At 44.0% G+C, this 14,601-nt stretch overlaps 1 protein-coding gene across 2 annotated transcripts in view; it reads left to right on the top strand.

The window, feature by feature from the left end:
* The window catches only part of arhgap15 (Rho GTPase activating protein 15), a 593,944-nt gene that overhangs the window by 137,679 nt on the left and 441,664 nt on the right, over positions 1–14,601 (top strand). For both annotated transcript variants that reach the window (XM_052029237.1, XM_052029228.1), the window contains exon 5: positions 1,330–1,400. In XM_052029237.1, the coding sequence (XP_051885197.1) occupies positions 1,330–1,400 (71 nt within the window). The remainder of the gene's footprint in view (positions 1–1,329; positions 1,401–14,601) is intronic.

Genomic DNA, 14,601 nt, shown 5'->3' with positions numbered 1-14,601 from the left:
TGGAAGTAAGTAGAGTATAATACACACTAATCATGCTGTCAACATTGTTCAGGCATCAGTTTCTTCTAGTTGGAACATGGTCATGAAAAGCTGTTGACCTCAATAAACCACCAGCACATTGCAAGTGACAAGGCCCCATGTCAATTTGATTACGATGGGAAATGGTCTTACAAAGGTAAATGTAATCATGCTCTCCAGGGTTTGTTTTTTGACTGGTTGATCCCATAAAGGATACAGACAGTGACACAAAGTTGACTTTGTGGAGATGATTAACTTTAAAAAAAGAAGAGAAGCTAACCCTAGTTGACCAGATTGGAGTCTCTTCCTTCATGTCCCCAATTAATGACTTCCCGATGCCTCAACCCACACTGCTGTCCTCTAAATGACACTTCTGATCCTGTCTTCCAATGACTGCCTCATTGTTTTCATTTGCTTGAAATAGTCTGTTCTTGTAAAAAGCAGCAATCAACATCAGCATGCCAAAACTAATCAGCTGTAGCATGCTAATATTATGTTTAAGGTACCTGTGGGTACAGATGCTTGCAGGATACTTCTGGTTCCATTGTACTTCTGCCTAAAGTGATTCACATAATTGAAAGCAGTTATATTGTCCAGGAATGGTTTACTTGATTCAAAGTATCTCCAAAATATTTGCAATAATACAGCAAAATTACAGATGACAATAACGTCTGGCCGTATAGATTTAAAAAAAACAGCAGTACAAATTTGCTGTTATACAATTTTGCACAGTAACTAGGAACTTTAATTCACTTTGCTCCATTCACTAATTCAGGACATTCTAACTGCATCATGGCCGACAAAAATGTGGTTAACGTAGGAAATATGGTAGCCAGTTTAAGCACCGAAGCCTCCCATGAAGAGCTGTGTGATGATGAATATACTGTTTGTTTTAGTGATGTTAGTTAAAGAAGACATATAAGCATGTACATCAGGAAAAATAAACCCTTTTCTGTTGTTAGAAAGAGCTACAGGATTATTTATGTCCACCCAAGATCATGGATGGGGTCTTAGTTTAATGTCTCACCTGCGAGATGGTGATGGCAATGGTACAGCACACCTTCAGTACATTGCCAGAAGAAATGATTCTATCATTATTGAGATGGGTTCACAGTCATGTTCATTATCTTCAATAGTTGGGAAAGAAATTTTGTTTCCAGCACTAATTGCAGAAATGTATAGAAATCATCACACCTCACTAAGTCAATAATCCTGGATATCACAAAGAAAATTTTGTTTCTCTTGTACTTTAATGATCATTGATTGTTAATGTGATCCATTTTAATCCACATCCACCTTTGTTAATTTTAGTGTTTACAGCCACTGGAGAAAAATGGCTTCCTGAACAAAGCAAAGATCACAGAGGGAGGCAAAAAATTGAGGTATGTTTGAACAGTGTTTGGTCTTTGCTCTAACAAGGGAAATTTTTGGAATCCATTATTAAGGAAGTTGTAACAGGACACAGAGCAGAGTTAATAGACTTATGAAAGGAAAATCATGTTTGGCAAATCATTGGAACTTTTTAAGGTCACAATAAACAAAATGGAGAAAAGTGATATAGTTGGACTTTCAGAAGCTTTTTGAAGTGTCATGAGATTATTCAACGAAATTAGAGCCCATGCTGTTGGTGGTAATATATTGGCATGGGTTAGGGGTTGGTTAGTGGACAGAAAACAGAGAATAGAAATAAATAGATCATTTTCAAGTTGGGATATTACAGAATCTGGTGCTGAGGCCCCAGCTGATCATAATGCTTATAAATGATTGGATGAAGGGATCTGGTGTGATGTATCCAAATTTTCTGATGATACAAGGATGGGTGCCAGTATAGATTGTGATGAAGATGCAGAAAGGCTTCTAGATGATATTGATAGTTTAAGGAAATGAGCAAGGATATGGCAGATGGAATATAATGTGGAAAAATGTGTGTTCAGGCTCTTTGGCAGGAACATAGAAATGCAGTGTATTTTGTTAACTGGTAAGATTTGAGATTTGTTGGTGTTCAGAGGGACAACTGGGTGTCTTTGTACGCAAATCACTGAAAGTTAACATGCAGGAGGAGCAAGCAAGGAAGGAGACACAAGAGACGGCAGATGCTGAAATCTGGAGCAACAAACAATCTGCTGGAGGAAATGTGTCGAGCAGCATCTGTGGGGGGAAGGAATTATCACTATATCGGGTTGAAATTCTACATCAGGACAAGCAAGGAAGGCCTTTATTGCAAGAAGATTTGAGTGAAAGAGGGAAATGTTTTGCTTCAATTATATAAGGCAGCACCTGGAATATTGTGTTTCAATCCTGGCTCCTATATCTTAGGGAAAGTAGAGGGAATATGGTAAAGGTTCACAACATTAATTCCTGGCATAACTGGTTTATCATATGTGGAGCCATTTAGCAGACTGAGCATTACTTTAATTTAGAAGAATTTGAAGTGATCTCATTGAAACCTACAAAAATTGTCACTGAGCTTAACAGAGTGGATGCTGGGATGGTGTTTCCCCAGTTGGGGTGGTTAGGTTTGCACTTTCTAAATAAATGGCTGGCCATTTTGTTAGAGATGAACAGAAATTTCTTCTGAAATATTCAATTATTATTTGTATTAAATATTTGGAAATTTGTGCCCAAGAGGGCAGTAGAGGGTCAGTCACAAAGTATATTCAAGACAGAAGTCAATAGAATTTTAGATGTTGTGGGAATCCATGAATGTGGGTTATTTGCAGAAAAGTGGCCCTTGGCTATCCATGATCTGACTGAGTAGCAGAGCAGGCACAAGTGGTCAAATAGCCTACTCCTGCTTCTATTTCTTAGTCCTGTTCTGTATTGGCCGACATCCAGACTAGTTTGGCTCCCACTGGGTTTGTTAAGTCTTGCCTATATTTTATATCAAATCCTTACTTTATTTTGCTTTCTTTCAATTTTCGTAGAGGATATCACTATCATAATTAACAACATGAATGTCCAACGTGAAGAGACTTCTGGTCCATTGCAAAAACTGTTTACTTAAATTCAAAGTGTAATGCAGTATACAGTTTGTACCTGAACCTTATGGGCAAATAGCTATGCATTTTACCATGAAATGACTTTAGTATTCAAACTGGATTGTTTTGCTCCATGCTACAAACTCAAAATGGGCACAATGGGAGCTATTTCTGTGCACTGTCATGCACCATAAGGACATCTAAACAGTGCCCTGCATGGTATTGGATAGAGCCATTTCTCAAATAAATGAGCCTAAAACAGATATCAAATCTTTGCAAAGACTAGAATGAGGTCTGAACATGTTTTAGAATCCCTTCAGGGATACAGGGTTGGCATTGTCTAGATGCTTACCAAGTGTTTTGCACGTCCATCCAAAGGAATATGTTTGTTTCAGCATGATGTGGATTAGGGACCAGTAGCAGTTCCCCACCATGGGCTTGCCTTCAGACTTCTGCAGTTGACACAAGTGTTCCAACACCTATTTGCAACAAGTTTCAGTTTAGTTCTATTTGCAGAAGAATGCCACCTTCGACAATTATGGACACTGGAGCTGCAATTTTGGCACAGCCTCGGGTTTTCATGTCCCCTAAAAAAGACTATAGTTTCACCCTTCTCAAGAAGCTAAGTTGCACTGTGATGTACACTGCAGTTTTCCCTATGACAAGAAAATGATGTGCACACCAAGATTAACACTAAATTTAAAAGTATTGAAAATCAAATTTATATTGCAATGAGTATGAAACCTAACTGATGTGAGATTACCTGCAGGAAGAAATTTCACATCACTTGGCTTTTGTACAGTCAGGAGACAGGTTGTGATAGGGAGAGTTAATTGACCTAATAGGCTTATACTATATCCTGCTTTAATATTTGAGGTATATTGACAGGTTGTGATAGTGGAATTTAATTGACCTAATAAGCTTACACCATATCCTTCTTTAATAATCGAGATATATATTCTGCAAAATAGTAAGATTGAAATTCAGAAGGATAAATAACGTTAACATCTCTAATGATTTCCTCGAGGATATTGTCCTGCCTCAATCTATATGTGGTGCAGGCTAATGAGCGAATAGTATGTAATCCAGAAAATACATTGTCTCAATTACGTTTTCAGTTTTAATTTCTCTAAAAAATATTGTACAATAACTGTGTGGGAATTAAGAATTGGATCTAAAAATGGCAAGTGTTGTCATATTTTAAGGAAGCTAATTCCACTTCTTTCAGTCTAGATGTTATTAAAATTTCTATTCTAATTCTTGGCCAAGTTTCTTTTTGGTGTGAGTGGAGTACATGTCTAAGTTGGGCTGGAATGGATGCTGCTGGACTGTAAAAATTTTCAAACAAGGCAGGTATGCTCGAAAGTTATGTGAATATTAGAAATTTATTTCTGAATATTATGATTTCCTGCCTCTTCTTAACAAGTGGTTCACAATTGATGGTTCTTATTTAAATCAATGATTACGTGAACCTGTCCATTGCTCTCCGAAACTATTGGCCCGTCACCTTAAAATTCTGCTATTCAAAATGTTACCCTTAAATTCTTTTTGTTGGCTCCATCTTCAAGCAGTGTTGCACTTACTGTCAGAAAAGCTACTATGGAGCTTTATTCAGAAGTCTTATTCTCTGCTGCCAATTAAATTTTGTTTTTTTTCAGATAATCTACCCTGTCCAAGAGCGCTGATACCAATTTTTAAAAAAAACTTAGTCCATCACTCAAGTGGCTGTTCTATGATGTCTAGGAGCTAAAAATATAATATTACAAACTTCTATCATTTAAGCTCCTCAGTCCTTACCCACATAATAAAAATGATATCTCTGAGCTGATATAAACAATTAATTTTCTTCCATTTATGGAAGTTATATTCATTAATCAGTGACTTCCTGTCTATATGGCAGCATGTTTGAAATGAGTGAAAATGACATTGAGACATTGAAACCAGTAATAATTTGTAACACAGAAGATGAACCTAAATTGAGAAAAATATTCAAGAATATTGCAAAGGTGTCTGTATTCTTTTTCTTCTTTGAAAGTGAATGGGACAAATACAGATAAAGAATAACAAGTAATTTTAGAGGAAATGGAAATATTTATCATTGAGGTCTGAATGGCGATTCACTCCTCTTTATTTCCTTTAAGAATTCAGAGTTTTCTCAGCAGGAGATGTATTCAAGTTGCCAAATGCAACTGGCAAAACATCACTTAAAAACTAAGCAAAATGGGAGTGGCCTGTAGTGCACAACAAGTAGTATGATTGGAAGAATTCGGGTCAAGTGAAAGGCAGCCAAGATTAAAATCTGGATAAATACCAGAGAGTAAAATAATCTCTTTTTTTTGGAGAAGAATTTGTCATATGAAAGGAGATGGCAGGATTATGGAATCACTACCTATGAAGAATAATGAAATCAAAGTATTACATTATATCTTGTAAAATAACACCTTCCTGTTTCTGCCATTCATTCCATCCCTCTGTCTTAACTTCAGATGTTGTTGGAGTGGATAGGGTGAGGTGCATTTATTTTTGAAGAATGTAATGGAAGAACTCACCCTGAATTCTGTGAATCAATTCCTTGTACCCTCTCTGCAACAACTTCTGGTCAGAAGCCTCCCAGTACAAACTTCAACCATGAGATTCACAAAAGAGCCTTGGATGATGTCAGAGAGAACCTATTCACTAGTGTACAATCTGAAAGGAAAGGCAGCAAATATAATCAGTATCTTCATAAGAAATTAGATGTGTACTTGAGGGGAAAAAAATATTGCAAGACTCTGGGGGGGGGGGGCGGGTGGTGAAGGCGAGAGAATGGGACTAACAAAATGTCTTTTCAGGAGAGCCAGATTGGACTTTATGAGCCAAATATGCTCCTTATGTCTGAGTCAATTCAAAAAATTCTTTGTTTCCAACAATTGCAGTCATAATTCCTTGGAAATGAAATCTGTATGGAGTCTTTTACCTGTATAATTGGTTTCTTATTGTATTGAGGTAGAGTGAAAAACTTTGTTTTGCATGCCATCCATACAGATCATTTCACAACATCAATACATCGAGGTAATACAAGGGAAAATCAATAACAGAATGCAGAATATAATATTATAGTTACAGAGAAAGTGCAGTGCAAGCACACAATAAGGTGCCAAGGCCATGGTGAGGTAGATTGTGAGGTCAAGGGTCCATCTTATCGTACAAGAAGTCTATTCAATTGTCTAACAGCTGGATAGAAGCTGTTCTTGAGCCTGGTGGTACATGCTTTCAGGCTTTTTTATCTTCTGCCCAATGGGAGGGGGGAGAAGAGAGAATATCCGAGGTGGGAGGCTTCTTTGATTATGTTGGCTGCTTTTCCAAGGCAGCAAGAAGTAAAGACAGAGTCTATGGAGGGGAGGCTGGTTTCCATGATGTGCTGAGCTGGGTTCACAACTCTCTGCAGTTTCTTGTGATCTTGGGGAGAGCAGTTGCCATACCAAGCTGTGATGCATTGGCTGGGATGCTTTCTATGGTGCATCTATAAAAATTGGTGAGGGTCAAAGAGGATATGCCAAATTTCCTTAGCCTCCTGAGGAAGTAGAGGCGCTGGTGTACTTTCTTGGCCATGATACCTTCCTGGTTGGACCAGGACATGCTATTGGTAATTGTTATACCTGAGTAAGCCCATTTGTTTCTGCCTACAATGACAGCAGAAAATTTTGGAAATACTTAGCAGGTTAGGCAGCATCTGTGGAGAGAAGCAGAGTTAATATTTCTGGTCAATGAACATTTAATCAGAAATGTCTTTGATGAAAGATCATTGACCTGAACATTAATCCTGTTTCTCTTTTCACAAATGTTGCCTGACCTGCTGAGTATTTCCAGCATTTTCTCTATTTATTTCATATTTTTGCTCTTGAATTATTACTTTAGCCCAGCTATGGCTATTAAGGGATTGGACAAGATAGAGACAGGAAATATGTTCCAGACATTGGGGAAGTCCAGGACCACGGGGCATGATTTAAGAATAAGGGCTAGGCCATTTAGGACAGAGGTGAGGAAAAACTTCTTCTCCCAGAGGGTTGTGAATTTGTAAAATGCACTGCCTCAGAGGGCAGTGGAGGCCAATTCTCTGGGCACTTTCAAGAAGGAGCTAGATAGGTTTCTTATAGATAGGGGAATCAAGGGATATGGGGACAAGGCAGGAACAGGATATTGATTGTTGAGGATCAGCCATGATCTCAAAACGGTGGTGCAGACTCGAAGGGCCGAATGGTCTACTTTTGCTCCTATTGTCCATTGTCTATGGGTCCATCTGCAGTGAATAATTTTCAAATTATTGGAGTAGTTCAGTATCACTATAATCAATTCTTCAAAGCATGTAGATGATCTGTAATTCCAAAAGGCATCCCATGTTTAACTTAACCAAATTATTTAAGGGATCTGCAGAATGCATTGGGAAAGGAAGTCCATTAAATGCTGTGTATATGAATTTTGAGAAGATATTTCAAAAGATGCTGCAAGGGATACATTCAAAATTCAAGGCAAGTGGTCTTGATATTTGTCTGCCTGGGTGGTAATCTGGCAGGCTCAGTTGTTCAGGCTTCATGGAATAAACCTGATTTTCACTTATTTAAAATAAATGGAAGTAATATTGCACAGCTTATTGAAAGGAAGAGGAACTCACTCTTACAGATTATCACCAGTGAATATGAAAATGTACCCAGTTGTACTTCAGAAAATGTAACCGCCTTGTGATTGAACATTTATTAGAGAATGGAGTTGGACAGAGATCTTTTGAATTACCAGTATGAAGCTAATAGTTGCTGCAGGAATATTTTCCAGATGCCCTTCTTTTTCACTGTGTATACATGATCTGGGAAATGCCAAAAGAGGAAAGATATTGAAGTGCACTGTTCCTTCTTTGGGGAGCTGCACAAACTCTGAGTGAGAACATTGAAAGTTCTAGTATATTAGCATTCAGTGTAAATTGAGGACAGGGACAGAAGGCAGTCTGGTGTAGTTTTAAGTTAGGGGGGAAAGGAGGGTGAGCGGAAGTCAACACTATATTGCTCATTCACGACATCACTTTGGAGCAAAAAAAATCAAACAGTTGGAGGGTCCTGATCCAGGGTCTTGACTTGCAATGTTGAACATCCCTTTGCCTCCACAGATGCTATCTGACCTGCTTAGTTCATCCAGCAGTTTGTTTTTGCTCCAGATTACAGCATCCGGTGTCTCTGTGATATTCCTTTCTTGTGCTATTGGCAAAGATCTGACGATGGACGCAAAGCATCGGAATAAAGGGAAGATGTCAATGCAGAGTGTTTCCTCTTTACTGAACATTTTACGTTTGGAATATTGGATATAAGACCAAGGAAATAATGCTGGATTTGAACAAAACATTAGTCAGATCACAGAGAAAGCTTTGTTTGCAGTTCTTGGCAAACTGTTCTAGGAAGGATTAAACTGCACTCAGGAGGATCAGCAGAGAATGGCTTCAGAAACAAAGGTTACAATATCAGTCAACAGCTGCAAAAGAGGAATAGAAGTGTAATGCTTCAGTTGCAGTTACTTACTTAAAACTTTGCAAATGTGGTATCTATTAGCTTATGCATGTTTATTCCAAAATAAAAATGCTGGCATGGATTGACTTTATTTTTCAAAATGTGGTCTGAATTAATAGTTCATTCCTCGGGTCCAGTATCCATTCATTGTTGAATAGGAGGTGAGAAAGAGGCATTAAATGATGTCTGCAGTGAAGGAACTGCAAATGAATGGTACATCTAGGCAGTAAAGGATAGTGTTGCCAATCTATAGCTGGCAAGGAAGGTTAAAAGCTGCAATTCTGTGTGGCCAAATTTTAATTTCCCAGAACATTTTTTAACACAGCTGCATGTATGTGACATAAACAAGTAACATAGTTCAATTTTAATTTTTACTATTTTTGAACATAGAAAATAGGAGCTGGACTAAGCTGTATAATCTCTAGAGCCTTCTCTGCCATTTGATAAGATGGAGGCTGATCTGATCTTGTCTTCAATTTCTTTTTCCTCCCAGTTTCCCATAACCTTTGACTGCCCCTCACCTTTGAATATGTGTAATCTGTCAGTCTGGTGTCCAGAACTCTGAAGACTTGTGTATCCCTGGGAGACAGAATTCAAGTTTGTCTCCATTTTTAAATAGGTGACCTAGCATTCCGAAAATGTGCATCGCTGTTCTAGATTCCCAGGCAAAAACATTGTCTGTGCATCTGGCTCTCAATCCTCAGAATATTTTGAGTTTTGGTCAGTGGAGGCTGGATACAGCATGTGTGGGTCAGCTCATTCCCGATTTCCATGCCTACACATTGTAACTTGGACATCAAGAATGAACTGGAAGTTGGATGACAAGGCACCAAATCTTCTTCTGTGTTGTCCACAGAGCACAGACATCTTGAGCTGAGGGGTAGGATGCATGCAATGTTTTCAATTGATTTCTAGCACCAAACAATGTTCCTATTTAAACATATTAGTTATTTTAATATTTAGATCCCTTTGTAAAGTTTTTAAAGGTTTCGGATCATTGGAGACATCCAACAATCGTTCAAGATCTTTGGACAACAGCTTTTTGCTAACTGGTTGTCAGGACATTCTTGGGGAGCTCTCAGGACCTGCCATCTGAGGCCTAGAAGCAGCTCAGGGTCCACTCTGCCTCATAGATGGCCGTAGCAGTCAGACCTCAAGGATAATTGGACCCACAGGGCTGCACATATTAAGTGTGATTCTTGGCAAAGCTCCAGTCTTAAACATTGGCCACACAATCCATCCCAAAATGTTTCAATGAGATTATACACTTAATATTTGTGGCCCTCTGGGTCTAATAGGCCTTGTCCGGATGTACAACAGGTACTTATAAGAAAATTCTGACATTCCAAGGATCAATCAGCTGAGCTTTTTTTTACAAAATCAATCCCCAATGCAAGTAAATTAAGAAGCCCAAAACTGTATGCAGTACTCCAGCTGTAGCCTCACCAAACCCTATTCATTTGTAGCAAGGTTTTTTCTACTTTGATACTCCATTTCTATTGCAACAAACAACATATTGAACATATTTTCAATCCCCTCTGCCATATCCACCTCCCCTCCCAATTATATTGTCCAAAGTTCCAAATATTTTTTTCTTTAAACTTGCTAAATTTCCACTGATCAAAATTTCTCTGGAAAATTAAAGAGAGGAAGTAGAAAGTCCTTTAATTTTCCAGTATCCAATGTTAGAAAAAAAAGCAAATGAATAATATATTTCTGCCATTTGGAATATTTCCAAATTCTGTTGGAATTCAGTTTCACATTGTTTACTGCAGAATAAATAATTGACATTGTGTGGCGGCCCGCACACGCGGAACTCGAACCACCATCGGGCGCCGCGGGCGCATGCGCAGAAGTGCGCCTTGAACTATCTCCCGGCGGCGGACCTTACGGGAACGTTCTGACGTGGTCAGGGCCCGCGCAGTGGCGTGGGTTTGTGGGTAGAGTGTTTTTGGTGCGCTTTGGTGTGGTTGAAGTAAAGCCTCTGGAGATCAGCTCTCTCTGCCTCCGCGTCATTCTTCCGTAGCGCGCTGCGATCCCCGACATTCCAGACAGCATCTGGAACCTACAACTCAGCGCCCAGCCATGAGTTCGAGCAACTCACACAGCGCGGTTGCTCTGAAGCTCCCGACTTTCTGGGCCACTCAGCCCCACGTTTGGTTTGAGCAGGCTGAGGCCCAGTTCGCCATCAGAGACATTACATCCAACGCCACGAGATACTACTACATGGTCATCGTGCTCGACCAGGACATGGCAGGCCAGATCATCGACTTCCTATGCCAGCCACCAACGGAGGACGGATACCCTAGGATTAAGGCGGTCCTGATCCGTGCTTTTGGACTCTCCTGCCCCGAGCGAGCCGCGTGGCTCCTACACATGGACAGCCTGGGCAACCACATGCCATCCGAGCTCATGAACGATATGCTGATGCTCATGGATGGCCATAAACCATGCCTTTTGTTTGAGCAGTTTTTCCTCGAGCAACTGCCAGAGGACATTCGCCTCCTCCTCGAGACGGAGGATTTCAGCGACCCAAGGTCACGGCCAAAGCAGACGTCCTTAGGCAGACCAAGCAATGTGGAGCAGCCTCCATCGGCCCGGCCACGACCGCGCGGCCCAAAGCCCAGGCCCCGCAATCGAAGCCATCGAGACCCACGGGGGAGAAGGACGAAGCTTCAGATCAATGGTGTTTCTTTCACCAAAGATGGGGTTAAGGCACGCGCCACTGCCATCCGCCATCTGCCTTCCCAGGAAACGCTGGGGCCAGCCGTCGCTAATGGCTATGACGGCTGGCCACCGAGACAGACTCCTCTACCTCTGGGACTGACATTCCGGGCAGTGCTTCCTGGTAGACACTGGGGCCAAAGTCAGCGTACTTCCTCCCTCGAACATGGACACTTGTAACGCAGTCCCAGGCCCCGAGCTCACCGCCACAAACGGCACCAGCATTCGAACATGCGGCTCGCGAACCATCCCACTGCGTCTCTGTTCCAACCGTTTCACTCGGACTTTCACGTTGGCAGCGGTGTCGCAGCCATTACTAGGGACAGATTTCCTACGGGCCAACTGCCTGCTGGTCAACCTGAAAGGCCGGTGTTTGGTCCACGTTAAGACATTCCAGACTTTCCAACTCGGAGAAGCCAAGCTATCGGCCCTCCACCTGGATTCCGTGACCCTCTCGGGTAACAAATTCGCCAGGGTGTTGGCAGAATTCCCCTCCATATTCACCCCGCAGTTCTCCACGGCGGACACCAAGCACAGCGTGCAGCACCACATTCCTACGCAAGGACCGCTGTTGCATGCCCGAGCTCTCAGGCTCCCACCCGACAAGCTCCACCTCACCAAGGAGGAGTTCCGTAAGATGGAGGAGATGGGAATCGTCAGCCACTCAGACAGCCCATGAGCATCCTCACTGCACATGGTGCCCAAGTCTGCAGGTGGATGGAGGCCCTGCGGAGACTACAGGAGGCTCAACGACGCCACAACCGCTGACAGATACCCCATGCCCCACATCCAGGATTTCACAGAGAACCTGCACGGAGCAACCATCTTCTCGAAGGTCGACCTGGTCAGGGGATACCATCAGTCCCCAGTGCACCCTGATGATGTGCCCAAAACAGCCCTCATCACCCCATTCGGCTTGTTCAAATTCCTGAGGATGCCTTTCGGTCTCAAGAATGCAGCCCAAACTTTCCAAAGGCTCATGGACTCGGTGGGACACGGCCTGGATTTTGTTTTCATTTACTTGGACGATATCCTGGTGGCCAACAGTTCATGCCAAGAACACGTGGCACATTTGCGCTAGCTCTGCCAAAGCCTAAGCGACCACAGACTGGCAATCAACCCAGTGAAGTGCCAGTTCGGGCTGACGGAGATTGACTTCTTGGGCCACAAGGTTAACCGACATGGCACAGTCCCCCTACTGAACAAGGTCCAGGCCATCCGCCAGTTCCCCAAGCCCCGCACGGTCAAGGGCCTGCAGGAGTTCGTAGGGGTGGTCAACTGTTATCATCGGTTTGTGCCAGCGGCGGCAGGCATCATAAGACCCTTGTTCAGCCTGATGGCCGGCAAGGCCAAAGAGGTGGCATGGGACGCGAAGTCCACAGAGGCGTTTGAGCAAGCCAAGGAGGCACTGACAAAGGCGACCCTCCTAGCACTCCCGAGAGTCGATGTACCCACAGCAGTCACTGTCGACACTTCTGACATGGTTGTTGTGGAGTCCTGGCGCAGCTCATCGAGGGCCAGTGGTGACCACTCACTTTCTTCAGCCGGCACCTACGGACACCAGAGAGTGGTGCTTTCGACAGAGAGTTGCTAGTGTTCTACCTGGCTGTCCGGCATTTCCGGTATTTCCTCTAGGGAAGGGAGTTCGCCGCCTTTACAGATCACAAACCCCTCACCTTCGCACTGGGCAAGATATTGGATCCATAGACAGCTCGGCAGCAGAGGCACCTGTCCTTTATTTCAGAGTTCACCATGGACGTCTGCCACATTGTGGGGAAGAACAGTGTCGTCACCAACACACTGTCTCGCTCCTGTCTCCACTCAGTGGGCATATCGTCCTCAGGAATCGACTATGCAACACTGCCGGAAGCGCAACGATCGGACACTGAGATCCAGGCTTACCGCACCACCGTTTCGGGACTCCAGTTGGAGGACGTCCCCATCGGCCCGGCAGCGATTTGACTCCTGTGCGACGTGTCTACCGGCAGACCCCGGCCCGTGGTACCAGCAGCATGGAGGCACCGGGTGTTTGACACGCTGCATGACCTGGCCCATCCGTCCATCCGGGCGTACATCAAGCTTGTAGCGGAAGGATTTGTCTGGTATGGTTTGCACAAGCAGGTGGGACACTGGGCCAGGACCTGCGTACACTGCCAGACCGCCAAAGTCCAGCGGCACGTGAAAGCTCCCGTCCAGCAGTTCCAGCCTATGCACAGGAGGTTCCAACACATCCACGTGGACATCGTCGGCCCCCTGCCAGTATCCTGGGGTGCGAGGTATATCTTTACCATGGTGGACAGGTTCACCAGATGGCCGGAAGCCGTAACGATGGCAGACACGTCCACTGAGTCCTGCACAAGGACGCTCATTGTGAACTGGGTCGCCAGGTTCGGCATTCCTATGGACATCAGCTCTGACAGGGGAGCGCAATTCACATCTGGTTTGTGGACAGCACTGGCGCAGCTCCTGGGCACCCAGCTGCATCACACCACAGCGTACCATCCCCAGTCCAATGGTTTGGTCGAGCAGTTCCACCGGCATCTCAAGTCGGCCTTGATGGTGCACCTCAAGGGCCCCAACTGGACAGACGAGCTTCCCTGGGTTTTACTGGGCATCCGCACAGCCCCCAAGAAAGACCTGGGCACCTCCTAGACAGAGTTGGTCTACGGCGCTCCCCTGACGGCGAGTTTGTACCGGGATCTTGCGGTCTGGAAGAAACTCCAGCAGAGGTGCTGACAAGGCTGCGGGACAAGGTAGGGACCGTGGCACTGGTCCCAACCTCCAGGCATAGCCCCACGCCGGCCTTCACACCTAAAGACCTCCGGGACTGTATGTTTTTATTCGCAGGGGCCTGTGCAAGTCACCTCTACAGCAACCATATGAAAGACCCTTCAAAAGTGATCTGGCACAACAGATCTACGTGTGTCGTGGAGGTGGGTGGCTGGGAAGAGACTTTTACAGTGGACCGCCTCAAACCGGCGCACCTGGACGTTGAGCAGCCAGTGAGGGTACCCACACCCCACCGGCTTGGCTGGCCACCTCAGCAAGCCGCACGGATTGGGGGCTCCACCTCCCCGATGGACGTTTCTGGGGGGGGGGGGGTGTGGCGAACTCGAACCGCCATCGGGCGCTGTGGGCGCATGCACAGAAGTGCGCCTTGAACTATCTCCCGGGCCGGACCTTACGGGAACGTTCTGACGTGGTCGGGGCCCGCGCAGTGGCGGGGGCTTGTGGGTAGAGTGCTTTTGGCGCACTTTGGCGTGGTTGAAGTAAAGTTTCTGGAGATCAGCTCTCTCTGCCTCCGCGTCGTTCTTCTGTAGCGTACCGCGATCGGCTACAATTGTTACTTT

This window comes from Pristis pectinata, chromosome 1 (genome assembly GCF_009764475.1).
Source record: "Pristis pectinata isolate sPriPec2 chromosome 1, sPriPec2.1.pri, whole genome shotgun sequence".
NCBI classification, from domain to species: domain Eukaryota; kingdom Metazoa; phylum Chordata; class Chondrichthyes; order Rhinopristiformes; family Pristidae; genus Pristis; species Pristis pectinata.
This window is presented reverse-complemented; position numbering and strand designations above follow the sequence as displayed.